Raw genomic sequence first — 27,271 nt, 5'->3', positions numbered from 1 at the left:
ATCTAGAACAGTCATGATCATCACTTTACCTTCTGATAAATCATGAATCCTCAAGACTCTAAGCCAAGCACTGTCTTCAATATCCCGTACTACATCAAACCTATTTCTCCGCTTGATTGGTATGATCGTACATCAGATCACGCCAGAATCGATTGTCACCTGTCTCTTGTTTTCATTATAAAAAGAAGCATCACTGAACTTGATCGATTCATACTCAATTGATTTCTTTCTTTTTTTTTTTATCTTTTGAACTATCATCAACATGTTTAAACATGATTTCATTTCTAGACAACAGCTTACCCTAAAGTCTGCTGTAATCCATGAAAAGGGAGGATAAATCTCTCTGATTGCAGTTTGGACTGTGATAGTGACTGCGTTCGACTTGAGTTCACCAAGAATCAGTCTCTGGAATATCGATCAACCGTATCACTGCTGATTTAAAACAATCCTCTTTTATTTACTCATCCGATTTGATCTATTCTTTATTAAAAAAGAAGAATGATATTAGAACCGTATGGACTATAATCATTCGTATTACAGAATAAATTGATTCTTTTCATCCTCATTTTAACACGTTGATTTCATAATCTCTAAAGAAGTAGAACCCTTTCTTGGCAAAAATTTGAATTTATTTATTTGAATGAGCGAACAATTTACAGCATAAATAAAAATGTGACAGAAAACAGGGAGCACGAAATAGAGCTATATTTTTTTTTTTTTTTATTTCTCTCTCTCTCTTTTTTTTTTTCTTTAAATGACAACAGACTATATACCAAAACAACCACCACCTGTTGATAGATATCAAACAGATCATGTGCCTGTCTCTATAGGTTTAGAAGATGCTGCTTATTCTTCTGGTTTAAATAATATCAACTTTCGTAAAAGAAATACTATCAAAAGACTCGAACACAGTGACTATGATTCAGAAGACTTTGATTTATCCAAAACTGACAAGGTGAAGCAAAGAAAAGAATTATTAAAGAGACAAAGTCGTAAAAGAGATTGGTATATTGTCTTGGGCTTGACGCTTTGGGCAGTGTATATTCGTCTTTGGAAAATATCTCAACCATCATCCGTAGTGTAAGTATCCTTTTTGTCATACATTACGAGTGATTAACAGAAAAGAAAAGGTTTGATGAAGTACACTTTGGTGGTTTTGCTACAAAATACATCAAGACTCGCTTCTTTATGGATGTCCATCCACCGGTATGTCCTATGGTTCTCATTATTTATACACACATTAATTCCTTTCTTTTTTCTTTTTTTTTAATCATCAGTTGGCAAAAATGTTAATTGCGCTTGTGGGCAAACTGGCGGGTTTAAAGGATTTTGATTTTAAAGAGATTGGAAAGTAAGAGAGAGAGAAAGAGAGAGAAAGAGAGAGAATATTGATGTGTGTATAGAGATTATCTTGTAGATCATGTTCCTTATGTTCCAATGAGATTCTTTTGTGGCCTAATGGGTTTATTAGTCGTCCCGATTGCCTACCTTACAGTGCGTGGTGCTGGTCATTCAGTTGCTGCTGGTTTGGTTGCTGCTCTCATGGTGTGTTACGGTAAGTGTTGAAAACAGAGACAAAAACAAAAGTGAATTGAATGATTTAGAAAATGGATTGATTGCCAACAATCGATTGATCTTACTTGATCCACCCCTCTTGTTCTTCACTTCCCTGACCGTATTAATGTGGATCAACTTTTATAATCAGCGACGCAAACCATTTCAATTTTGGTGGTATATTTGGTTAGCAGCCACAGGTACTGGATTGGGTTTGACCGTCAGTTGTAAATGGGTTGGGCTATTTACAATCGCAACCATTGGTACTTCAACTATAAAGAATTTATGGGAACTTTGGGGAAATACGCGTATATCAAAGGTAAAGGGAAAAAAAATAATTAAAGTGTACAAGAAGAGCTGAATGGATCTTTAAAAGTATGTGTTTGCAAGACATTTTGGGGCTAGAGCTCTTTGTTTGATTGTGTTACCCATCATGATTTATATGATGATGTTTGCCATTCATTTTCACTCCTTACCTAATAGCGGTGAAGGTGACGGTTTCATGTCGCCAGAATTTCAACAAACATTGGATGGTCATGCCTACATTCAATCACCTGTTGGTAAGCGTGTGTTGTAGAAGAGTAGAAAAGAGACTGATGTTTTTATATAGACATTGCATATGAATCAAAGGTGTTTATTAGACATATAGCTACAAGAGGTGGATATCTTCATTCACATCCTCATAATTATCCTGGTGGCAGTAAACGTAGGTTGACAGAAATGATTACAGCAGGGGGGAGTGCTTACATTGCATTTAATCTAGAGCAACAGGTTACACTTTATCCTCATCGTGACGATAATAACTGGTGGACAATTAGAAAAGTCGATGATGAAGAGACACATTCGATTCAATACGTCAAACACGGAGACATTGTTACTTTAAAGCACTCTGATTCAGTGAAACGATTGCATTCTCATGACATTAGGCCTCCAATGACAGATGTCGAATACCATAATGAAGTGAGGTAAGAATGGATAATACACAACGTAGGTTGAAAACAAATGACTGACGAGCCCTTGATCTACAGTACCTATGGATTCGAGAATTTTACGGGTGATGCCAATGATCACTGGAGAGTAGAGATCATTGAAGGAGATAGACATGATCCAGTCTCAGAGGAAAGACTGAGGACGATTCATTCAAAATTCCGTCTAGTGCATGTCACGACAGGCTGTGCCTTGTTTTCTCATTCTGTGAAATTGCCCGAGTGGGGATATGATCAGCAGGAAGTCACTTGTATCAAGGGAGGAAAAATGCCCAAGACACTATGGTACATTGAGACAACAGAAAATCCAATGTGTAAGTTATTTGCTACTTTATAGGAACAATTATTCATCCTCCCATAGTGCCGCCCGAGACAGAAAAAGTGACATACAATAAGCCAGGTTTTATTGCTAAATTTGTCGAACTGAACAAAGTAATGTGGGATACAAACAAAGGCCTTACTTCCTCTCATCCTTACGATTCAAGACCAGAGGTAAAGTTTTGATCACTTGTAAACAGAGGCAGGTACTAATATGCACAAGTCCTGGCCATTCTTACGACGAGGCATTAATTTTTGGTCAAAAGACAAGTTGCACCTTTATCTATTAGGAAATCCTTTGGTTTATTGGTCTGCAACCATTTCCATCTTTGTTTATTTTGCAGCAAAAGGTGCAGTGACCATATTGGAAAAGAGAGGAATAGCAAAAGATTTTGGTGGTAAAAAAAAAAAAAAAAAAAAGTCGATGGGAAACGCAAAAGATGCTTACACAAGCTTTTTTCTCGCCCTTAGAATTGAGAAAATTTTATGATGAATCAGCAGGTTTTTTCCTGGTTGGGTGGCTATTCCATTTTGGGCCATTTTTTTTGATGGGAAGACAATTGTTTTTGCATCACTACATGCCCGCGCTCTATTTCTCTATTCTATTGTTTGCTGTTGGTTTTGATCTCTTTACGATTCGTTTGATGAGTCGTAAAAGGTTAATGGTGGCTGGCTTATGGATTTTGTCTGTCATCTATGTCTACAGGTGCTTTATACCTATTACTTATGCTGAACCTTGGACACAATCGCTGTGTGAGAAAGCAAAGTGGCGATCTACGTGGGATTTCAACTGTGCAGAGTAAGTTTTTCTTTATGAATCAATACAAGCTTAGTTATGTGTTATTGTTAGGTATCATCATGACATTGAAAGTTATAACATCAAAAAACCTTTGATCATAGAGGGAATCGATAAAATGAAAAGCGTTGTTAGCTCATATTGGGCTAATCATCCAGCAGAAGTAGCTGGCGTAGTTAATATTGTATCAGATGCAATTAATGTACCTAATAGTCAACAAAGTGAAAATATAGAACAGATTGATTTCACTACGGGTACACAATAAACAAAAAAAAATTACCATTTCCATTTTTTTTTTTTTAGTCCCTGGATTTACATCATTACAGACAAACAGAAAATCAAAAATCTGAGCGCTTCGTTAGTCATATTTATCCTCCTTGAGTTCAATTAAAGAATTTTAAAAAGAAAGCGGAATTAGGAGACACTCACTCAATCCCAAATTTACTCAACCCATTCTTGAGATTGCACAAAAAGTAATATGAAAAACAAGATGGATACACCAATCGCTCTACTTATTTCTTCTGTCACCATCTTCACGATAAAAATAAGCTATTATTAAGATACCTATAAAAAATTACCAGAAAAAGCATCAACATTGCCGAATAAGGCGTCCCGATCCGAACTTAAATTTTGTCCTCCTCCCAAAAAAAAAAAAAAAAAAAAAGGCTCAAGAAACACAGTACGACAACAGTTCTTATGATCGACTGCTGTTTGTCTGACTTTGTTACAAACGAATGAGATGAATTTAACAATCTTATTGACGCGTTTATTAAGCATCACAAAAACGCATATACTGATCAGAATGAATCCATCTGGAAGAATGAGGGTCAAATTCTTATTTGGTCTTTCTTTGGTGTCATGCTTAATAACACCAAAGAGATAAAAGTAGTACGGCAGACACATTGAAGAGTATAGGTAGCAGAAGATTCTATCAATTCTTTTGTATTGGTCATAGGAAGTCGAAAAGCAGATTAACTCGTAAGAACAAAAAGGGGTTTTAGCTACATACCACTGAAAGGAATGAATCTAAACAGGGCTTGATTTTCTATAAACTAGAACTCTCAAACAAGATATAAAAGATTATAAAGCTGTTGTGCGAGTCTTTGCAATCTTGCTGCTAAAACAAATCAACTTATCTACTCATTTATTTCGACTTTTGACATCAAACTTTTTTTTTGCTTGCATGCTCTTAATTTTTTTTTTGGAAATACTGTGTCACATTTGTACTACTTTTATGTGAAAACAGTATATTCTATATTTTAACTAGTTTTCTTTGTATCTCGATTTTGCTTTTCTTTTTTGTATTTTTTTTTTCTTTTGTTTCTTTTTGTTAATCACAAATCAAGATTATTATTATAGTGAATAATTGATTCAAGAAAATGTTCAAGAAGAAATCATTGCTCCTCATCTTTACTGCATTGTTTACAACCACAGTTGCTTCACATACCAGTAATATAACAGCGTCAGGCACTTGTGTCAAATATCCCATAAACGCGACTTGTTCGGTACGTTTTGCAGAGTAGATCCCGCTTTTACTGCTTTTAATAATAGCAAATTAATTCCCGATCTTAGGAATACATAGATTACAACATACTTTTACCAAGCTCAATTAAACTTCAAACAATAGAAACAAGCTTGCAGTCATCACTAAAACAATTGAATATAAACCAGCCTGATTGCCTTGATGCTTATTCTCGTTATCTTTGCTCAAAGACATATCCAGCTTGCCAGAATACAATCACTTACAGTAAGCACAAAATAAAAAAAAGAAGCTTGTACGACCCTTTGATAATTTTTTTTAATTTAGAAACCAATGTCACTGCAGATTGTTTATCAAACTGTAAGAAAGTCAATGATGCATGCTCAGATACATTCAAGACAGCCAGCCAAACACACATTTTACCCAATTGTACATCGAAAGCAACTTGTATTTCTACACAAAGTAATAAAAAAAAAGCTTTTCCTGATGAAAACAATTAAAAATTCCTAATATATCATATGTAGTGTCACAGGACAAAATTAATAGAAAAAGGCTAAATATATTGGCTGTCCCATCCTCTACGGAATTGCTGAAGGATTGCCCTTCTCCTTTTGTTAAAGACACGCTTGCTAGTATAGGTGATGGACAAACAACCGATAAAACGTTCTGCCTGGCTGGTTGTTGTGCTCCTTGTCCTTTACAAAATTTTGTAAATTTTATTATCACTTAGTTTCAAGTCATTGAACGCCCTTTTTTTTTATAGATTTATAAAAAGGGTTGGGCCGAGAAAGGATTTAATGCTTCAAATGCGCTTAGATTTGTATCCGCCATCTTATCCTTCTTTTTAGTCGTCAGTTATTTGGTCTTACCTGATAAAAGAAGGTAAAGAGATGACGATATGATTAAGTAAGAAGGATACTAAATCGTGTCTAGACATCCTTCACTTTTGATTCTAAACTTGTCCATCGGCATCTTTCTGTTTAGTATGACATCTTTCTTTGCCATAGGAAACTTAAAACGAGTACAGTGTTCATCAAACGGTATCAGCCCAGGTGAAATGGATAATAATAAGCTTTGTGCCGCTCAAGGTTTTTTTTTTTTTTTTTTTTTTTTTTAATTAATCAATATTGAATTTCCTTCTAACCGTTTATGTAGGAGCTATTCTGGTATTTGGGTCCTTTGCCACTGCTTTTTGGTGTAGTGCGCTCATTTTAAACCTTCATCTTCATACTGTATGGAATTATGGGTTCTTTACAAATAGATACGTCTTGCTCAACACCATCTGCTGGGGGATACCGACGGCAATTACTTGTATTGCAATTGGCCTACATGCAATCAAGTTTGAAATTGCTAGTCTATGTTTGGTGTCTATGGAATATATATTTAAGCTCTTTTTTTATCCGTTAGCTGCCATCATTATTCCAAGTTTTCTTGTACACATTGCTACCTTTTTCTATATCGCACATATCGCGATTCGTGAAGGACTTCAATCTGACATGACACAATCCTTATCAGCAGCAGCAGGAAATCATCCTGATCGTCAACCAGCTGTCAATCATCGCCATATCATGGCTGCTGTTCAAATTCAGTGGAGAGCCTTGATGTTGGCTGTTGCAGCTATTGTTACTGTTCTATTTTACTGGGTAAAGCAAAGTAAAGATGCCACCATTCCTCGTTTTTAACAAGTATATATTTATAGCTGGCCTACATGACACAAATGAGTCGCATTACTCAGATATTAGATAATGCTTCATTTACTGCTACTTGGGTTCACTGTATGATCACACCAGAAATGGACCAGGATACATGTTATGAATTAGTCAAATCGTCTTTACCTTCTTTCCCGCTCATGCTATCTGCTGATATCTTGGCAGGCCTCATTGGCTTCTGGCTCTTTATTCTTTTTGCAAAGCGATCCTTGTGGCGCGAATGGAATGATTTAATCTATGATATTCGCTTGACGTTAACTGGAAGCAACTTTAAAAAAAATCGAGAACAGTTCTTCACACTCTAAAGCATCCTCTCCTTTTTTTTTTTTTTTTTTTTTTTTTTTTTCATACCGCATTCATATTCTAAGCATATCCTGCGTGGATCGTTTCTTTTGGCCCATATTTTTGTGAAACACACTTTCCCGCTTCTAAGAACAGAAAGGGTTGTGTTACTCTGCAAATAAAAAAGGGCGGGAGCCTTTATGTTTTTCAAAAATAAACGATTGATGCCCTACTCTCTCACGCAGCAATACACTTTAGTCATTTCTTGTAAGATAAAAGAGATGCAGTTAATATCTGTCGTAATAGCTGTGAGCTTTTGGTTCTTTCGCATAATAGCTGTATTTAATTGACTAAAGCCTAATTTTTATTCATTATAGAAAAAGTTTAATGTTTGATACACAGGCTAATTTAACTTGCATGCAGGCAAATAAAAAAAAAAGAACTACGCTCTCTTTGCTTTGTAGTAATAATTTCTTTTTTGCTTGGTCACTAGTTTATATACAAAGCTGAAGACACATTGATGCACTAGGGTATTTACATCCAACAATCAATCATTTCAATAATCTAGGCTTGAATTGATTTTAATCAATAAAAGATAGTAATTTAAACCAACAGTTAAGTTAAAAAAAAAAGTCAAACTTCCTTAGCTATTTGAAACGTTATGGATAGTTGATTAAATCAAAAGCCATATTTTCGACTATTTCAAGTATTAAGCATGAGTAAAAGATAACTTTATTTATGCCCATTTTGTTGCAATTGAACTCAGCGGCTTTCAGCCATTCTATGAAATTGATTCTGTTAATGAATTTTAACAGGTTGCTTCTAATATTTTAATCTATTGCAAATAAAAGTAAAGCTTGATTTCAGTATTCCTTTCCTGTTAAGTGGATGGCTTTTGCTTCGCAAAAATGAGATGACACTTCTCGTTAAAAGATTAAACTTGTACCATGACCCAAACGGAAGAACATACTCGAGATGACGGAAGATCGTATCTTATCTGATTGTAATATGGTTAAACAAATGTTTATTTGTCAAAATTTAATGACATTTTGAACACGTAATAGCTTTGTAAATGAGCTATTCCCTAAAAAAAAAGAAACAGTTGGTTGCTTGTGATTCAAATTGAAGGTTTTCAAAGCTTGATTTTACCTTTTAAATTGTATTTTATTTCTACAAGTTAAACCAGTTTTCAATACATGAATACATTCAACATTATTTTTGAGGATAGTCGAGGTAAGCTGAGAGAAGAGTTAATGGAAGCAGATGAGTAGGTTCTTGACCTCAAAAGCTTGGCTCTCCAGGAGCGAATATTTGCAAGCATAGCTTAGCAATCCTATGCTGGGTAAAGACAATGCCAATAATGAAAATATAAAAAGTTGCCAAAACGGTGTGCTGTTTATTCTGATATTGATGAATACAGCTTTTATTCTACAATAAATCCACCTTTATGGATTCATTAAACATTCAATATCATGTTTAAATTAAAAAAAACCCCCTTATCTAATTTGTTCCTTTTTCTTTCTTTTAGGCGACAAACGACTGTTAAAAGCATCAAAACAAAAACAGAAATGCGATGAATAAATTTAGAAAAATAGAAATCAAAGAAGCAGCATCAAATTCTAAAACCAAGACAATTTAATATGAAAACACTGTAAATAATTTGTATTAAATCATTTATTCTTCATCTTCTTCATCAGCAGCTTCACCGCTACCGGCAGCAGCTCTCTTTCTCTTGACACGACCAGCACGGCCACCACCGTAGGGAGAGGTCAAAGCAAAGTCAATGTGCTTTTGAGAATCCAAACGGACGATGAAAGAGGGAACATTGACGATTTGCTTACCAACACGAATGTGACGTTGACGGATCAAGACACGAGCGTGGTGAATAGACTTGGCAAGACCCAACTTGAAAACTTGGGTTTGGAGACGACGTTCCAAGAAATCTTCAATCTTGAGGGCAAGAACGTAATCGAGCTTCATACGGGTTTCGTCAAGGACACCAATACGAACCAAACGACGAATCAAAGCGTTACCTTCAAAGAGACGACGAGGGTCCTTTTCGTCCAACTTTAAAAGTTCACGAGCAGCACGACGAATCTTGGAAAGAGTGAAACCAACTCTCCAGATTTCTCTCTTGTTCTTCAAACCGAATTCACCAATCAACTTGAGTTCTTGGTCAAGACGGGCGGATTCGAAAGGACGCTTGGGGACAGTGGAAGTCTTGTGATAGTTTCTGGTGGTTCCAGTCATTGTTATAAAAGAGAAGGAGCTTTCAAAAAATTAGGATAGCCCTTTTTTTCTTTCTTGGATGGCTTGGTGACAACGTGACTTGCTGAATCAGAAAAAAAATTTTTAAGACTCGTTCTCAGCGAATAACCGTACAGAGAGAGAGGGGTGAAGAAAGGTGGGGGGTGGACAATAAGTTAGGCGCTGGACTGCTCAGGCAAAAAGTGTTTTCTTTCTCTTTATTTTTGTGCAAACTTTGACAGGTAAACTTTTAACATGCCATCAATTCAATAAATAAAGCAATACTCATTTTACAAATTCACATAATGTAGAATGCCTCACTCTTTTGGTCGTAAGTAGTCTTATAACATCAGTTCATGTTCATTGCAACCCACACACAATTATTTTTTTGTTAGTCCGTGCTCGTACTCGTCACATGTTCTCTCGTAACTTCAGAGAACATGGTGTCATCCCTCTCTCCACCTACTTGAAGACTTACAAGGTCGGTGACATTGTTGACATCAAGGCTAATGCTGCTGTCCAAAAGGGCATGCCTCACAAGTTCTACCACGGGTAAGTTGGGCTGCAACAAAAGAAAAAAAAATGCCTGTTGAACAATATATTGAAAACTTTAACTTAGTCGTACTGGTATCATCTACAACGTTACCAAGTCCTCTGTCGGTGTTATTGTTCACAAGGTCGTTGGTAACCGCTACATTGAAAAGCGTGTTAACGTCCGTGTTGAACACATCAGACACTCCAAGTGTCGTCAAGAATTCTTGGACCGTGTCAAGTCCAACGCTCAAAAGAAGAAGGAAGCCAAGGCTGCTGGTGGTAAGTTTTTTTTGTGGTTGAATTGAATCATTTCTAACACTTATCATAGTCACTTTCAACCTCAAGAGACTTCCTGCTCAACCTCGTGATGCTCGCCACGTCTCCACCAAGAACAATGTTCCTCAAACTATTGCTCCTATTCCTTATGAAACTCTCATCTAAGGATATTGCAATTTTAATAAAATGCACGGATTTGCTTTTGAAAAAAAAAAAAAAAAAAAAATTATGCAGATTATACTTTGAGAAGGTGATATGTTATGTTAGATTGTCATTCTACTTTCTTTTTTTAACTGATACATCAAACAAGACCTATGTTAAAGTATTGACTTGTATTCAATGGAATGCTTTTAATTGATCATTCTTAGCTATTACACTTTATAAAAAGTCAGAAAAACCTTTTCTCTTTAATCAAATGTTATACTCAGCTCATTTTGATTACTTGGATAATCAGTCAAGAACAAAAAGATGAGTCTTCATTTTGAAAATAGAGCAAGAAAGATCCTCCTCATCTTCACTTTATACATTAAATAATTCAATATGTAGTCTACTGTACGTGAGTGAAATATAAATAGTTTCCCGATTGGAACTAAACAAAGCCTCATGCAATCCTCAAATGTAATTCTTGCAATACATTTTCATTGCGCCTGTTTTAAAGCAAGTTTACATGCGGTATCATTCGATGCTAGAAGAATGTCGAATAATAGTTGATAGCATGCCTGAGTTTTTAAGAAATAAAAAAAAAATAGAGTGCAGCTATTTCTCAACACAGGTTAATGTATTCCTCGCTTTTTAAGTTAATGCACGATCTGATGAACATCTGTCTCATTTTATTGCATTAAATAAATTATGCCAAAGACTAAGAAGGTATTCTATTCAAAATGAGATAATTATCCTCAATTCAAGAAGAAACCATGTAAATTCATGCCAGCTCAAAATGAAAATTACCTCAATACAATATATAGATAGCATGAGATTCTTTTAATTTATTAATTTTTGTTTAAAAGAACGCCTATGTACATAGAATAAATAATAATAAAAAGGTATATGCCAAGTAGGAGGGGATGAAAGATAATGTAAAAGTCATTTAAAATCCGCAATAACAAAAAAAAAAAATCAGCTTGATATCTTGAGTTGCCATTTTCTAAAAGAGGATAATATTTTGCTTTTAAACCTTTTTTCTTTTGAAATCCTTTCTTTGCTATCAACAACTTCATCTTCTGCTAACTCTAACGCAAGCTGTGAATCATCCCATCTTTTTGTATGCTGTTGGTTATTATCAGCCGTGTTTATTATACAATTTGGTTTATGCGCGAATATAAACTCGGTGCAGTTATTGTGAAGTGAAAGTGATTTGGTAGATGAATTCAAGCTTGATAAGGTCGCACATAGTGAAGGCAATGGGTCATTAGAGCCATTGCTACCTTTACTTTTATGTTTGTGAGACATTCAAGGAATAAAAGAAATAAAAAAAAAATATGATAATGAATAAGAAAGTAAGAAAAAAATACAAAAATAGCTGCTCCAAAATAAAAATATATTTTTTTCAACTATTTTTGGTTACAAATATCGTATGCTTTATTACATAGACAAGTCCATAGAGTCACCTTCTGATACAGTCACGAATTTAGTAATCGATTCCTTCAAAACAGCCGTTGTTCCTCTAGGATATTTATAGCTCTTTTCTTTAACACCTCTTTCATTAGGTCTAACATGGTTTCTAAGATAATCAGTTGAATCCTTTGTAATAACACAAACATCCACATTAGAACCAGATCCTAAATCATTAAAAATACCAGCTTCAATAGCTTCTCTGACAAGATCAATTGCTTCTTCACGCTACAAAATAAAACTTAGCTCCCTTTCGTTTATCGCATGCACATGTCTTTTTTCAACTTACATTCATATTTGGTTTCCATTTGCTTTCAAACACACTCATTGCAGCCAATGAACCTGAACCCATTGTAACATAGGGTAAGTTATCAGTACTACCATGAGGATATACAGTATAAAGTTGAGGGCCAGTAACATCGAAACCACCGAGGACAAGAGCGGCACCAATATGGCCTTGATATCTTTTAAGAAAATATTAGTATTTTCATTCTTTGTGTTGTATATTAAAATTGTAATTTACTTGTATAACATTTGCTTTAACAAAGTCATTGCTGTAGCAACTCTAGGCTTTCTTCCAGTAGCTAAAGAGTGTAACTCGATTTGGGAACTGATCAAATTTGTAGTAAATTCAGTATCGGCGGCTGTACCTGCACCACAACAATAGCTAAAAAGGAGTTAGTCCCTCTTTTTTGTATACTTTGGTTTTCTCGAATCTTACATGTTGGGAGCAATATAATGGATCTTTTCACAGTTTTTATCAGCAACAATAGGTCCTTCAGTAGCTCTCGTATCAGCTCCTAAACAAATACCATCCTTTTTTTTTAAAAAAAAAAAAATGCAATTTAGTAATTTGATGTCAATAAGCAAACAAAGATGCTTACTTTATAAATGAGACCAACAATAGTGGTACCTGTGCTTGTTGCTTTTGGTGGTTTGGCACCGTTAGAGGCTAAAGCTGCATTTCTATAGACAAACAGTATAGAAGGGTCAGTACATAAAGTACAACAATTTCACGTAATGCAGTTTATTCTAACCTTCCGCAGTTATCAAAATTGAAACCTCCTTTTGCTAATCCAGCGTTGATTGTCATGATATTTTGTTTTCTGTGTGTTAAAAAAAAGGAAAATGAAGAGATGCTTTCTAGTATACGCGTCGTTCATCGGGCCAGGAATTTACGTCACTTATGTGACTTTTATTTTCTGTGTGAAGCAAGATGAAATCGGCTTTAAATAAGATCTTGGAGAAAAAACTAAAGCGAAAGTCATCAAGCTACTATCATCAATTGACTACAATAAAGTTACTCTTGTTAGTTTATCTTCTTCTTGCAAGTTCGAGATTCATTAGATTAATTACTATAAAAAGAAATCAATAGTTTTCATAAATTAAGTTTTACATTCCGCCACTTTCCCATCCTCTTTACCCCTTTAACACTATGTCTACTCGCTATGCAAGAACTGCGGATAAAACAACAAATGAAAAAAATGCAAAAACATTAAAGTCACTTTTACAACAAACACCTAACAAGTACTGTGCAGATTGTAAAAAGAAAGGTACGCCATTATACCTAAAGAAGAATGTTTTTGTAATCAAAATGTCGAATAGATGCTCGTTGGGCTTCTTGGAATTTGGGAATATTCATTTGTATTCGGTGTTCGGGTATTCATCGTTCTCTTGGTGTGCACATTAGCAAAGGTAAGCATGAAGCTTGAAACTTATATAAAAAAAGTAGCGATACAATTACAACCACCCTTTTTTTTTGAATAGTTAAATCTGTTGACCTGGATACTTGGGTACAAGATCAAGTTGAGAACATGGTTCGCTGGGGAAATGAACGTGCTAATAAGTAATTAAAAAAGCGAAAAAGTATTTGCTGAATGCTTATGAGAAAATATATTAGATATTGGGAGGCCAATTTGGGTGATAGAAAACCATCAGAGAGCAACATGGAAATGTGGATTCGAGCAAAATATGAGCAAAAGAGATGGGCAATGAAAGGCCCAATTCCTGATCCTAGCACGCTAGGAGATGGAAATGACATCCAAAAGCAAGAAAAGGTAACAAGTTCGTGTGTAACACAGTATAAAAAGTAAATAACACAACTCTTTCTTTCTTCTCTCTTTCAGCCTTCGCAACCCCCTGCAAGACAAGCAGACAAGCCAAAGCCAAAGCAATCTGAGTTTGCAAACCTTGATGCGTTCTTGACTTCACCTTCTTCTCCTGTCACAAATCATCAGTCTGCTAATACTTCTGCTTCACAACTTCAAGGCGCTGATTTTTTCTTTGGGTCTACTGAAAACAATATTAAGACAAATACACAGCAGCAACAGCAACAGCAACAACAGCAGCAACAGCAACAACAAAAGCATAATGATATTAAGTCCTCCATTTTATCTTTATACAACACTATGCCTGCTGCACAACCTCCTATTCAACAACAACAGTTCTATGCTGGAAATTCTCAAAATCAATTGACAGGATTAAACTTTGGCTATGGTCAACAACCTGTAAATAATAATAACAATATGTGGGGGTCTTTTGCCTCTGCCACTTCTACGCAACCTCACAATAATATCAACAATGGTTGGGGATCTTTTACTTCGCCTGTACAGCCACAAAGCAATATGCCTCAGGGAGGCCAATTCTTTTCTTCATCTAGTGGTAATGGTAATAGTAATAGTGCTGTACAAAAAGAACCAAAGAAAGAGTAAGTTGACTGTTATATAAATAGCATAAGTGCATAACTAATTTGAATATTTTATTAGTGTATTTGCAGACCTTTTAGGTTAAGAGGAAGAGCTTATAGACAAAGTTAATAAACTAAAAAAGACTTTTTTTTTTGCTTATATAAACTTACAAAATACAAAGTGGAAATGATAAAGAAGGTATACTAATCAAGTCAGTATTAGCATTCGATAATGTTATTAAATACATGATGTTCTCCATTATAATTCTGATTGGCAGATAAAAAAATGCCAATTAACAACTGAAATATATAATGCCATGACACACTATTTGGGCAAGTATAATTTATAAGCTACTATCGGATAAATTGAGAGCCAGGTATATAATAGTTGTTTATATGACAGCAAGAGTATGACCTCATTAAGTAAAGTAAGAAATATGGAGAAATATAGTATTTCTTTGTTCTTTGAAATTGTCTATTTTAGTAAGCAAACCTTGGCAATCAAAATTGTATTGTATCGATTTAAATGAATAAAAAAAACTTCTTGATGCCACTTTTATTAACAGAAGAGAGGTTGCAAATTATGACATGGATTATAATAGTCAAGTGCGTGCATGTTTATAATGAAAGTAGCGTTATAAACATTATTGTATTGAGAAGGTTTTAATAAAATTTGACATTATGATAAGATGTAAGCATGCTTGATGTAGGAATAGCTGTGGAATGATAGCATGGGATGGTGTTCTGTCTCTGTATTCTCTAGCTCGAAGCAAAGATGATGATAGAGAGCTTGAGTGATTTTTTTTTTGAGGAAAGAAACTGAGTGCATGACCCATAGTTCATTGTCCAGGATACAATAGGCATACAGATGTAAGTAATAATGACAAAAACGCTTCATAGACCTATCATTAGTGTAGATGATACTTCAGATATTGTCTAAAAAGCAAGATGCGATGATACTCTGATTAGTGAACTATAAATAATAGGTTGTACTAGATGGTTTTGTTAATATTTAGAGAAAAGATGAATCTACTGTTGTTGATGTTAATACGCTTAATGAAAATATTGTTTTAATGGAAGGACTAATGTTAATAGTCTTTGCCTTTGTAGTTCTTTAGGAATGCCAAATAGATGATTTTTAGAATCACATAAGGCCATTTTCCATCTATCATATTCTTCTTTCTACACAATGGGTGTAAAACAAAGAACATTCAGGAACTCCAGTTCCATCATATTTAGATCAGCCAATCCCACCCTTGCTATATCCAGAATTTATTTGTGAATATACTATCGTCTAAGTACTTATTAGTAAGCATCAGTACAGTAATAAATAATCGATACTCTGATTCTTTTGCACTTTGTATTCGAGGACTGTTTTGTAATAAGACTGCGATGTATTTAAGTGATATGAAACCACAGATTCTGAAAGTCGTATCGTACTTAATATTTTTCAAAGAATAAATGAAATGCTACAAATGATTAAAGTATACGCAAGAGGCGTTATTACTTTTACAAAATTTTTATATACTGTATTTGTCTTTCTTTATTCAACACTCTGGACATTCAAGTCTTTTCTCAGTTTAGACCCCAAATGAAAATATATAATTAACTGACGTCTTGCATGGCACATTAAATATACCACAATAGACGAAGACTTGGCTAATTCGACTAAAGATAACCTGACGTTTAGTCTAGCATCTGTTGCTTCCTTTCGTTGCAGCAGCAATAAGAAAGAGCTTAATTTAATATCACTATAAAATACTTTTTGTAATAAATAACATTGATTTTTATTATTGTGGATACGTGAAAATCCTTTTCTGTAGTGGTAGAATAAAATAAAAAACAATGGATTTGTACTCAGGTAAGGAAAAAATGTTGATTGGCTAATAGTACCAATACAGCATATTAATTCTGGTTGGTTAGTCAATATCAGTTACCAATATCCTAAAAGTGTCTATTTTTCTTTTCGTGTCGACACATACGCTTTGGAAACAGTTGCTTATAAAATCGTATAATTAAATACTAATTATGAATATTATAAATGGCCTTACGGCTTCATGCTACAAACTTTTGATATTCAATGTCATGGCTTTAATTTTCGCAGTTGCATAATGGTCTGTATTCGTATGTGTTCTGTAACAACTTGAGTTGATTTAATTGCACAGACTCGGATCTTCAAAGATGAAATGCAATAGATTAAAAGCAAAGCGTCATTTAGAAGCACAAGTACAAAAGACAGGGAATATGTGACTGTTATATTTGTTTAAAAGCCACAATTTTTAACATTTAGATACTTTTTTTTTTTTTTTCTTTTTTTGATACAGCTTTGCTCTTTTGACATAATGGCATCAAAGAAAAAGATAACAACAGCTACCACCACAAAGGAGAAACCAGCATTAATAAATAACAAAAAAGTAGATCAACCAAAAGAAAAGAAATCTTTAAAGAGACGCGCTGACGAAGAAGAAAGTGATCAAGAAGATTTTGGTAATGTTAGTATTGATATGAACTCTGAAGACGAAGAAGAGAAGTTTGCAGAAAGTAACGATGAGAATGATGAAGAAATAGAGGAATTTCCAGAAATCGATCTTAGTGCTGATGAAGATGAAGATGAAGACGATGATGATTTTGAAGGAGATAGTGAAGAAAACGAAGAAGAAGAGGAGGAGGAGGATGAAGATATGGAAGAAGACTTTGATGCTGAATTAGAAGCAGATCTTGAAAGAGAAGATAATGAAAGCGATGAAGAGGAAAAGGAAGAAGGCGAGTTCAAAATGTAAGATACCATTTTATATTTCATTTGATAAAGTATTTACTGTATATTAGCTCCCCTCCATACCGACAACACTATGCAAATGAAAAATTACCGGATATTGAAGGAAATTATGACAGTGATACCTCAACTGAAGAAACTGAAAACACAATTGGTAATATACCACTTGAATGGTACAAGGATTTGCCGCATATTGGCTATGATATTGACGGCAAAAAGGTTTTGAAGCCTGCGACTGCAGATGAACTTGACAAATTTTTGGCTACAGTTGAAGATCCTGATTCGTGGAAAACTGTAAAGAGCGACAAGGAGGGTAAAGACGTTGTACTTAACGATACGGAATTAGATATCATTCAACGTCTTCAGAGAGGTATCATTCCTGATTCTACCTACAATCCTTATGAGCCTACGGTAGAATGGTTTACTTCAAAGACGGAAGTAATGCCCTTGTCAGCACGCCCTGAACCAAAGAGTCGATTTATTCCATCTAAATGGGAAGCAAAGAAGATTATGAAGATTGTCCGTGCCATCAGACAAGGTCGTATCGTACCTCGCAAACCAAAAGATGAAAAGCCTAGATTTTATAACCTTTGGGGTGATGACGATGCTCCTCGTGAAGACCATATTATGCACGTTGCTGCACCCAAGATGAAGTTGCCCGAACACGATGAAAGCTACAACCCTCCTGAAGAATATCTCTTGAATGAAGAAGAAACTAAAGAATGGGAAGAACTGGATGAAGAAGATAGAAAAAAGAACTATCTTCCCAAGAAACATTCCAGTCTGCGCCATGTCGCTGCATACGATAAATTTATCCAGGAAAGATTCCAACGCTGTCTTGATCTTTACCTGGCTCCTCGTGTCCGTAAGAACAGATTGGACATTGATCCTGAATCGCTTGTTCCAAAGCTTCCTAGTCCTAAGGATCTTCGTCCCTTCCCTACACGTCAATCTCTTACATACGAAGGCCATACAGCTCGTATCCGTGCACTTTCTGTCCATCCTAATGGTCTCTATGTGCTTTCAGGCTCCGATGACAACACCTGTCGTCTTTGGGAAGTGTTGACAGGTCGCTGTCTTTCCATGTGGAAATTTGAAGGTATTATTCATGCTCTTGCTTGGTGTCCTAATCCAGATGTCTGGCTATTTGCTATCTCTGTTGGTCACGGTGAAGTACACTTGATTTCACCACCCAAGCTCTGCTCTCCTGTACAAGCTATGAATATAGATCAATTCACTAAAGGTGGTTTTGCCAACCCTGCTGAAAGCAAACAAAATGTGTCTTGGATCAAGGCTAATGAATCAGACGAGGAAAAATATGGCTACAAAGCTCGTATTCAACATCCTCAAGCTGTCAAGCAACTTACCTGGCACAGAAAGGGTGATTACCTTGCTACTGTTGCGCCTGACGCAAAGAACCTTGCTGTACTTATCCATCAGGTTTCAAAACATCAAACACAAGCTCCCTTTAAGCGTCTTAAGGGCCTCGTACAAAAAGTGGCATTCCATCCTATTAAGCCTGTCTTCTTTGTTGCTGTAAGTTTCCTTATTCTACATATAATTTTATTGGCTGATATCTGTTTTTTTAGACACAAATCTATGTCCGTATTTATGATTTGATGCAGCAACAGTTAATTAAGACATTACAGACTGGTGTCAAGTGGGTTTCAAGTATTGACGTTCATCCAGGTGGAGACAATGTGGTGATTGGTTCATACGATAAGAGAGTTTGTTGGTTTGATCTTGATCTCAGCTCAAGGCCATACAAGTCTTTAAGGTAAAGCTTAAAATGAGAGTACGAATTGAACGAGAAAACATGATTTAAAATATAAATTAGATTTCATACAAGAGCTGTGCGTCAAGTTGCGTTTCACAAGCGATACCCGTTATTTGCCTCTTCATCCGATGATGGTACAATTCAAATCTTTTATGGTATGGTTTACAATGATTTATTACAGAATCCTTTGATTGTTCCTGTAAAGATCTTGAAGGGTCATGATATTAAGGATAGTCTTGGTGTATTGAATGTTGAATTCCACCCTACACAACCATGGATCTTTTCAACTGGTTCTGATGGTACTTTTAGACTTTGGACATAAAAAAATTATCAATGCACATGTACATTACTCTCTTTCTTCCATTTGCTTTTCTCTTTTATTTTTTGTTGCTTAGAAAATAAACAATAAAAGAAATATAATCTATTACCAGCAAAAAAAAAAGTATAAAAAAAGGATTTTTATAATAAATAAATACATTTTAGACAAGTTTGTAAAGAATAAGAAAAGGATTATTTTGCAAATAAAGAAAAATATTATAGTAAACCAACATTTCGCAAATTTTCATGAACTACGATATCATTCACAGCGTTCATGACGAACCTAATTTGGTTTGTATCTGTTGCACATGTCAAGTGAGTATAAATCTGTTTGGTATCGGCTCTATTATTTAAAGAAACAAATTTTTCCAAGATGTATTGACATGCGGCTTCATAGTTACTGCCACCACGATAATCACTAAAATAATTTTCCAAGGGGCTTTTAGATATCTTTTCTGCAAACAAATCAATCTTGTTGAGAAATAGAATGATTGAAGTCTTGATAAACCACCGTGAATTGCAGATGGAATCAAACAAGGTGAGTGACTCTTGAAGGCGGTTCACACTTTCATCCTCAAACAGCACTTGATCGTATTCTGAAATGGCCACTAAAAATAACAAGGCCGTGACATTTTCAAAGCAGTGAATCCATTTTTTACGTTCGGATCGTTGCCCGCCGACGTCAAACATTCTATAAGTCAGTGTATCGATTGCGAAAGTGGTTTCTGTGATGCCTGTTGATTTCACTCGAGATCGGAGCACGTCTTGATCGCTTGGCATATAATTTGGATGACCGATACGAAGAATAGAATCAAAATAACTAGAGGATAGGTGAGTGCCTTTTTTAGTCAATTAGAGATCAACTTACTATCGAGCTGAATCATTTAATTGAAATTCGTTTGCCCTTGAAACACACTCCTGAACACCTGAATCATCCCAAAGTGAGCAAATAGCCTCTACTAATTCCCGGCCTAAACAATCAATCTGTGGTGGTGCGTCAAGTACAAGCTGCTTGTGCATCTCATTTTCTGGATTTCGAAATGCGATACCAAGGTTTTCCATGGCTTCTAGTGTGACAAGCATGGATTGCATTGTATTACTGAATATGACTTCTTTAAAACTCTCTCTTTCTTCTGGTGTATAACCTCCATCATGAATCAACTTCATCTGTTTTAATATAGTGGATTTTCCAGATTCACCCGCTCCTACATGGGTCATGTTAGTTTATAATAAATCAAAGGGGGTAAAGCATTTACCAAGGAGCAGCATTTTAATCTCTTTTCGCATATTGACGCGAGCACGCTTTATGTCTGCATCAATTTCTTGGCTTCTTTGCTTTTCTTCAGCTTTTTCAGTAGAATTACAACAACCCATTTTTGTAAATTATGTGAAATAAAATAAAAAAAAAGAAAGGGAAAGAAAAATTTAACACTTTTGTGTTTTCAAGGAGATTCACAGTAATAATAGAAATAAGGAGGGAGGGTTATAAAATTAAAGTTTAAACAAGTATGAAACATGTAAACAAGAAAAAATATAAAAGGAAAATTGATTATCCCATTTATTATAGGTTTGAGTTAAAAATGTCAACTTATGTTTCTCCCATTTTATATGTTCTGAATGCCATTTTCCTAATGTCCTTGATCATTTTCTTTGAATGTAAGAGTTGAAAATGAGCCAACTCGTCTGATATCGTTTGATGTGATTGCACGATCTGGTTGTCCAGATCATTTGTATCCTTTTATTGGAAATTAGCACAAGTGACACGCTTTATTCTCATGTGTTACCTTGAGCTTTCTTTCTTGCTCTTCTGCTGTAAAAATAATTTGCCAAATGCTCTGTCTTTTCCTTTGGTCTTCTTCTTCTTCAATTGACCGTCTTTCTTTAATCAAGTTTAAGGATTTTTGTAATGATAACTAAAATAGAGTAAGATTTATGTTTACAACAAACCAAGCTATTACCAATATTCCATCCATTAAATCATGCCTTAATTGACAAGCTTTTAAAAAAGGTAAAAGTGACTATGACAAAATAATTTAATTTATAACTCCTTAATTCATCATCCTCCCTTACAGTATAATTACACATCGCATTTGCACAGACTTTGATCGTCTCATGTATGACTGGATCCTGTATAACAACTTTTAAACTTGTAACTGTATTGATGAGTTCCGCTTGTAAATCTAATCATACAAGAAAATTAACATTCGATTATTATTTTATTTTTCCCTCAAAAAAAAAAAAGTATAAAAAAGACACATTATTTACCCTGTTTCCTGTTCATTATTCTTCTGCCTGTAAACAATACTTTTGAATAATCTTTCTTGAGTGGTAAAATGGTGTCCTGAATATATCTAAAAAAGCATTCCTCATCATTACCATTTACCTTTACGAGTAATGAATTGCATTGAAGCTTTTCTAAAAGTAGTTTTCGTCTTGAAAATGAACTATTTCGAATCACCGATTGTTCTAAATTGACAGAGGACCTCACAAATGAACAAACGAGGTCATGGCAGCAAAGAATAGGATGATGTTGTATCCAGTTCATGAAGCATTGGAGTCGATCGAGTATAGAATTAATCAACAAATAGGATGGAATGACCAGATCAGACGGATCGACTAGATCGTTCAGTGCGGGTAAGAAAAGTTCAGGCATTTCATAAAGCAATCCTTGTCTCAAGTAGAGAAAGTCTTGTAATCTTCTCTTGACGACTTTCATTGTTTCTGGTCGGTTTATCTAACAAGTGTCATCATCCTCTCTTTCCCTGCTTTTCTATTCACTTACTTGTCCACTGTTGATGATAAAATAAACTTTTGAATTTTCATTTTTTAATGATTGCTTTATAACGGCTCTTGTAACAGACCAAAAATAATTACAATGGAAATGACATTTTGATAAAGAAGGGATACTCGTGTTTAATATTAAGTCTATATTTTAACATTTTACGTTAGCCAACTATAATGAATTGTATGTACACTTATTACCATCTAAAACTGAAGCAATTTCAGAAAGTCGACAGACATCAATAGGTCTCTCTCCATGACTATTCATCAAGTCAAGCTGCCCTTCATATTTTTGAAATGCTTTGATGAATGAGATAGTAGTAGATACACTGGCTGGAGTCACTGTTTCAACTGCTAAATGCAAAGCTGTGTTGTACTCTGGCCAATCTTGAACATGAAGAAGGTGTCTAAAGGTTTTGATGATGAAATCCAAGCTCTTTTCTTCCATCAAAATTCCTCTACTTAGGCGTATCGCAATCATATGTATTATCGTTCTACCTTGATGATCTGCAACCTGTATCTCGTTGTTCCCTAATTGATCTGCAAAAAGCCCGATCAAGTCAAGCCGTCCACTAGAAGCCCAAGTCATAAGTGGACATCTACCCAGATGATCAGTGTCTCGAAGGATATAATGCAAATCGATACGTTGCTGTTCATAAAGATACTTTAGAAAATCGAAATTCTTACAGAGGTGATAAAATGTCTCTCCCTTGTTATTTTTACAATGCACTAAATCCTTTGAATCCAATTGACAGAGTCCAAGTACGTAAAGCATAAACTTAGCAGAACAATGATTGGAGGCAGCCAGATGCAGTACTGTGTCACCTGAAAGGGGGTTCTTCATCACCAAAGGCTGTCTGCAATTACAGCAAGATACAAGCTGTTTTAGTATTAAAAGATCGTTGGTTCTGCAAGCATACATCAAGGCAGAATTTCCATGGTTGTCTGTGATTTGGATAGTAGAGAGCACATAGGGATCTTGCAGCAGGACACTGATCGAACTTTTTGATCTACTCTTAATAGCACACATTAAAGGAGTCATACCAGCATCGTTCACATCCGTCGCTTTTACACCTCCTTGTTGTTGGATGATATACTCGAGAATGTCTGTTTGGCCACAGAGACTGGCCATTATCAAAGCATTATTACCTTCCTTGTCACGAGGATCAAATGAAAGACTACAATAATATTTTTCAAAGCTCATCAAATCATTTGCCTTGATGCTAGCCCATAAGGTTTCGTTTCTGAGTGACAATTCGAGTATATTTGAATGAAGTATGAAATTCAAAACACCTTCAAATGTACTCAATGAATAGCCATATAGACCCACAGATACATCTCTTTTAAAGCTATAATCCTATACTTCATTAATCACTGCCTGTTTGTTACCTATCGCTTACTTTCATATAAATCAAATTTGCAATAAGATGAGGTAGCTTACTTCTTATCATTGTCATCAAGAGTAATGGCACTATAGCATCTGTACCCATAAATGATTCATTTCTCGTTAATTCTGATATAGTATTCAGTAAACAATTTAATTTCTCAATAGGTGTTCTAAGTGATCCAATCTTTTCAAATAATACAGTTGCTTGTTGAACTTGTCTTCTTTCATTCTTGATGTAAGATGGTAATGATATTTGTGAAAAGTCCAAATATTCCAAATCATCTAGTATAGACGATAACTTTTGATCTTCCTCTAATAACAATTGAGTCATCTTGAAAAAAACGACATCATATGTTTCTTCCATAAAACAACTCTCGAAAGCTGCACACAAATCATCAATCTTTAAGCCCTTGTCAATCAGATCCTCACATACAGACTCGATAAACTAAATGAAAACAAACTATGAGCTATATTTCTCCTTTTTTGTTTACAAAGAAAAGAGAAAAACATCGACTTACATGATAACCACTTTCTAATATATCTTGCATACAACTACGTAAGTCTTTTAGTGAGTAACAGTGAGAGGAAGCCTCAGAGAATTTTGTAAATAATATATCGATTATTTGTAAAACGTGATTTTTATAGCGGTATTCACCAATCATGGATTTTAATATACTAAATTAAGATCATTAATCGTATTCTTTCTTCATTTTAAATTACTTCTTACTGTGAACTAAAATGATCCTATAAAAGAATAATTCATATCTTGTATATGAGGATTCTCTTTTGAGCTTACTTTATGTGTAGATCTAAAGATATCACTATCCAAATACAATAGTAAATGAGTACATTGACCTTTATCGTTGTGCAGCAATTTTGAGTATAAAATTCTTGACTGTTGAGCCGTAGAAATTATGCAACCATGGCTGAATTTTAAGTGATTTCCAGATATGGTAACTAGCGATGGTTCTTTCTTCTCTTTACATGGTTTCATTGGTATCAATAGCAAGTTATTGTTATTTGAACATGAAGGTTCCTGAAAAGGAACATGAATAACATGGTTAGCTAGTTTATGAGAGAATTAGATTCTATTCAGCAACCATTTCAATTCACATGTTACCTAAGTAATCGTAATCGTAAGGTTCATTTGGACAAAAAGGTGGTAAAAGAACAATGGAAAATTTTTGTTTGTTGTTCAGCCTTTGATCACTTAGAATACAGTTTAACATACCGAATAAGAAAAAGAGAGAAAAAGCAAGAAAGTGAAAGAGAGAGAGAGGGACGTGTCATGCACTGTTTGTTATATTTTAAAGCAAATTACCATATTTAGTACAAACACTATTAAATCAAAATATATATACTTATTCCCCCATTCTTTTCTTTTTTATTAAAAAATTTGAGGGGAAAGAAGAAGGAGGGGGTGAAGAGGTTAGTTAGTATAATTAATCCCACTATAACACATAGACACAATTTAAAAGAATAGGATTGTTAGGTAACGTAACATTTTTGTCAGACTCTTTAAAAGAGATTAATTAGTAAGCAAAGCTAAAGAGTCATCTTACAAGACTTGTCTGTTAAATCCTTGGTTTTAGCATTAGTTGCTTGCGATGTTTATCAATCAATTGACTATCAACCTTCGTACATATTCGTAACCTTATTGTCAAAAACAAACAGTGACGATTGCATATTTTGTGTTACTACATCCTGAAAGCGCTGCTTCCTCGAGCGGCTTATTTCAAAAAAAAAAAAAAAAAAAAAAAAGAGACTTGTTTATAACTTTTAACGGAGGGGCACAAATGTGATCGATAGCATGACAAGGAGTATGCAATGGTGATATCAGTGACAATATCACCTTTTCCAAACCTTAGAAGCATTGTTTGTAAAGTCCCTTAATTGTGTACGCTTTAACTATTTATAGAAAAAAAAATGAAAACCTGTTGAAAAGGGAGGAAGGAGCTGTAAAGAATAAGGTTCTGTGTTGCCCCAGTAAGCCTTCCTCCCTAAAAAAAAACAAAAGAGAAGACTATTAACCTTTTCAAATACCTACTTCTTTTTTTCTTCTTCTTGTTTTCCTTATCTTTGCTGTGTGTTTGTTTGTTTGAGGAATGGGCTCAGTTTGTTGTAAAGAAGAACCTGTTGATTTACTATCTGAAGGTAAAGAAAAAAGAAGACGAGAAGGCAAAAAAGTGAAATAAATAAATGTTCACTCTTGAACAGTTGAACTATCACATTTTGTACTATTAAGGTCCGTTGGTAAAGGCGCATTTGGAAAGGTTCGAGTTGTTCAGCACAAAGGCACTCAAAAATTATACGCGTTAAAATATATCAATAAAGAGAAATGCATTCAAATGAAAGCGGTTGAAAATATTATTTCAGAGCGACGGCTTCTTGAACATATTGATCACAGTCTCATTGTCAACTTGCGTTATGCTTTTCAAGACGATGAAAATCTATTTATGGTACTCGACTTAATGCTAGGTGGAGATCTACGCTTTCACCTTGAAATGATGGGTGCTTTACCTGAGAGTTATGTTCAATTCTATGCTGCTGAAATAGCCTTAACTTTGAATTATTTGCACAGCAAAAAAATTATTCATAGGTATGCACTACTTATAGTAAGCCAGTTATACAATATTTAACGTTTCTCTTTTACATTCAGAGATATCAAGCCCGATAACATCTTGCTGGACAAAAAAGGGCATGCCCACTTGACTGATTTTAATGTTGCAATTCAACTTGGCAATAAAAATACGAAGCCGCTGACATCTGTCACAGGAAGTATGGCATACATGGCACCCGAAATCTTAAGAAAACAAGGATATTTTTATTCTGTAGATTGGTGGTCTCTAGGTATATCACTTTACGAACTATTGTATGGAAGGGTAAGCTTCTTTCTTTACCAACACTGTTTGTTTTTAACTTTCTCTTTTTAGAGACCATTTCAAGGAAAAACGAACGAAGAATTACAAAGATCCATTCTTTATGATTCCATAGAGTTCCCAAAAGAGGTAAATGTCTCTTCAAATGCAATCAGCTTTATCAGAGAGCTATTGAAGAGAGACATTCATGAACGCATCGGTGTGGGAGAATCAGGCTTTGAAAAGCTTAAAAGCCATCCGTGGTTAAAAGACATGTGCTGGGATATTCTGGCTTCTAAAGTATTAAATGCACCATTTGTGCCAGATGTAATTCAATATCAAATAGTATGAAAAAATTACTTAATCCTATGTATAGGAAACAAAATCTAACTTCGACCCTACACACGAACTTGAAGAAGTATTGTTAGAGGATAATCCACTGAAAGTTAAAAAGAGAATCGGGAAATTCCCAAAGAAGAGCATATCCAATCATGAATTGGCTATCATGGCTATGGAAGATGGGTTCCCTGAAAAGATGCTGCTTGAAGAAAAGTTTCTAACTTATGATTATACTAAACCAAATGTAAGCATATACAGATTCACTAATTGAATAAAAACAAGATCTCAGACAAGAAAATATTACTATAGGGTGCAAGAACATACTCAACAGATGAAAACTACCATCCCTCAAAAACATCAACCAGTACATTAATAGGTGCTTCAAGCTCACATTTAGATAAGCCTAAATCTGTTCATACCGCATAAACAGAACATCTATTTCTTTTCGCACTTAGTCGTAATATTCACAAGAAACTTCATAATTTATGCTTTATATTATATAAAATTAATTAATCTTCTCTTTTTCTCTTCTTCTTTCATTTGACATCTAAACGTTTGT

General features: G+C 34.8%; 10 protein-coding genes across 10 annotated transcripts; 6 read left to right on the top strand and 4 right to left on the bottom strand.

Moving 5' to 3' along the window:
• Positions 1 to 754: 754 nt before the first annotated feature.
• Positions 755 to 3,217, top strand: RO3G_00012 (uncharacterized protein; the record flags this gene model as incomplete). The annotated part of the gene is made up of 11 exons (XM_067654603.1): positions 755 to 1,080; positions 1,131 to 1,206; positions 1,278 to 1,351; positions 1,404 to 1,555; positions 1,605 to 1,873; positions 1,931 to 2,114; positions 2,165 to 2,260; positions 2,318 to 2,519; positions 2,583 to 2,854; positions 2,902 to 3,032; positions 3,149 to 3,217. 11 exons carry the CDS (start codon positions 755 to 757, stop codon positions 3,215 to 3,217), a joined length of 1,851 nt encoding a protein of 616 aa, XP_067510704.1.
• A 1,816-nt stretch (positions 3,218 to 5,033) lies between these two features.
• Positions 5,034 to 7,148, top strand: RO3G_00011 (uncharacterized protein; the record flags this gene model as incomplete). The annotated part of the gene is made up of 8 exons (XM_067654602.1): positions 5,034 to 5,103; positions 5,282 to 5,401; positions 5,462 to 5,494; positions 5,659 to 5,843; positions 5,898 to 6,016; positions 6,068 to 6,186; positions 6,290 to 6,777; positions 6,834 to 7,148. The coding sequence occupies 8 exons, from the start codon at positions 5,034 to 5,036 to the stop codon at positions 7,146 to 7,148; spliced, it is 1,449 nt and encodes a 482-aa protein (XP_067510703.1).
• Positions 7,149 to 9,070: 1,922 nt separating this feature from the next.
• RO3G_00010 (40S ribosomal protein S9) lies at positions 9,071 to 9,366 on the bottom strand (the record flags this gene model as incomplete). The annotated part of the gene is made up of 1 exon (XM_067654601.1): positions 9,071 to 9,366. A coding segment is annotated over one exon (296 nt), but the record flags the coding sequence as incomplete, so codon positions are not given.
• Positions 9,367 to 9,684: 318 nt separating this feature from the next.
• On the top strand, positions 9,685 to 10,347 carry RO3G_00009 (60S ribosomal protein L21-A; the record flags this gene model as incomplete). The annotated part of the gene is made up of 4 exons (XM_067654600.1): positions 9,685 to 9,703; positions 9,768 to 9,924; positions 9,992 to 10,185; positions 10,235 to 10,347. 4 exons carry the CDS (start codon positions 9,685 to 9,687, stop codon positions 10,345 to 10,347), a joined length of 483 nt encoding a protein of 160 aa, XP_067510701.1.
• Positions 10,348 to 11,763: 1,416 nt separating this feature from the next.
• On the bottom strand, positions 11,764 to 12,886 carry RO3G_00008 (proteasome subunit beta type-7; the record flags this gene model as incomplete). Its single annotated transcript, XM_067654599.1, has 6 exons — positions 11,764 to 12,021; positions 12,083 to 12,257; positions 12,317 to 12,460; positions 12,515 to 12,609; positions 12,678 to 12,759; positions 12,831 to 12,886. 6 exons carry the CDS (start codon positions 12,884 to 12,886, stop codon positions 11,764 to 11,766), a joined length of 810 nt encoding a protein of 269 aa, XP_067510700.1.
• Positions 12,887 to 13,228: 342 nt separating this feature from the next.
• RO3G_00007 (uncharacterized protein) lies at positions 13,229 to 14,583 on the top strand (the record flags this gene model as incomplete). Its single annotated transcript, XM_067654598.1, has 6 exons — positions 13,229 to 13,334; positions 13,399 to 13,488; positions 13,561 to 13,639; positions 13,694 to 13,850; positions 13,920 to 14,500; positions 14,559 to 14,583. 6 exons carry the CDS (start codon positions 13,229 to 13,231, stop codon positions 14,581 to 14,583), a joined length of 1,038 nt encoding a protein of 345 aa, XP_067510699.1.
• Positions 14,584 to 16,821: 2,238 nt separating this feature from the next.
• Positions 16,822 to 19,351, top strand: RO3G_00006 (uncharacterized protein; the record flags this gene model as incomplete). The annotated part of the gene is made up of 4 exons (XM_067654597.1): positions 16,822 to 17,255; positions 17,306 to 18,788; positions 18,842 to 19,029; positions 19,090 to 19,351. 4 exons carry the CDS (start codon positions 16,822 to 16,824, stop codon positions 19,349 to 19,351), a joined length of 2,367 nt encoding a protein of 788 aa, XP_067510698.1.
• A 212-nt stretch (positions 19,352 to 19,563) lies between these two features.
• Positions 19,564 to 20,721, bottom strand: RO3G_00005 (G-alpha protein; the record flags this gene model as incomplete). Its single annotated transcript, XM_067654596.1, has 4 exons — positions 19,564 to 19,955; positions 20,007 to 20,167; positions 20,216 to 20,552; positions 20,604 to 20,721. The coding sequence occupies 4 exons, from the start codon at positions 20,719 to 20,721 to the stop codon at positions 19,564 to 19,566; spliced, it is 1,008 nt and encodes a 335-aa protein (XP_067510697.1).
• A 1,404-nt stretch (positions 20,722 to 22,125) lies between these two features.
• Positions 22,126 to 24,509, bottom strand: RO3G_00004 (uncharacterized protein; the record flags this gene model as incomplete). The annotated part of the gene is made up of 7 exons (XM_067654595.1): positions 22,126 to 22,136; positions 22,330 to 23,372; positions 23,518 to 23,960; positions 24,034 to 24,190; positions 24,236 to 24,259; positions 24,312 to 24,336; positions 24,500 to 24,509. The coding sequence occupies 7 exons, from the start codon at positions 24,507 to 24,509 to the stop codon at positions 22,126 to 22,128; spliced, it is 1,713 nt and encodes a 570-aa protein (XP_067510696.1).
• Positions 24,510 to 25,863: 1,354 nt separating this feature from the next.
• On the top strand, positions 25,864 to 27,138 carry RO3G_00003 (uncharacterized protein; the record flags this gene model as incomplete). Its single annotated transcript, XM_067654594.1, has 5 exons — positions 25,864 to 26,114; positions 26,175 to 26,397; positions 26,449 to 26,700; positions 26,750 to 26,956; positions 27,022 to 27,138. 5 exons carry the CDS (start codon positions 25,864 to 25,866, stop codon positions 27,136 to 27,138), a joined length of 1,050 nt encoding a protein of 349 aa, XP_067510695.1.
• Positions 27,139 to 27,271: the final 133 nt, after the last annotated feature.

The sequence above is a fragment of the Rhizopus delemar genome, genomic scaffold, assembly GCF_000149305.1.
Source record: "Rhizopus delemar RA 99-880 supercont3.1 genomic scaffold, whole genome shotgun sequence".
Lineage (NCBI taxonomy): Eukaryota > Fungi > Mucoromycota > Mucoromycetes > Mucorales > Rhizopodaceae > Rhizopus > Rhizopus delemar.
The sequence above is the reverse complement of the archived record's forward strand: the minus strand, read 5'-3'. Positions and strand labels throughout refer to the sequence as shown.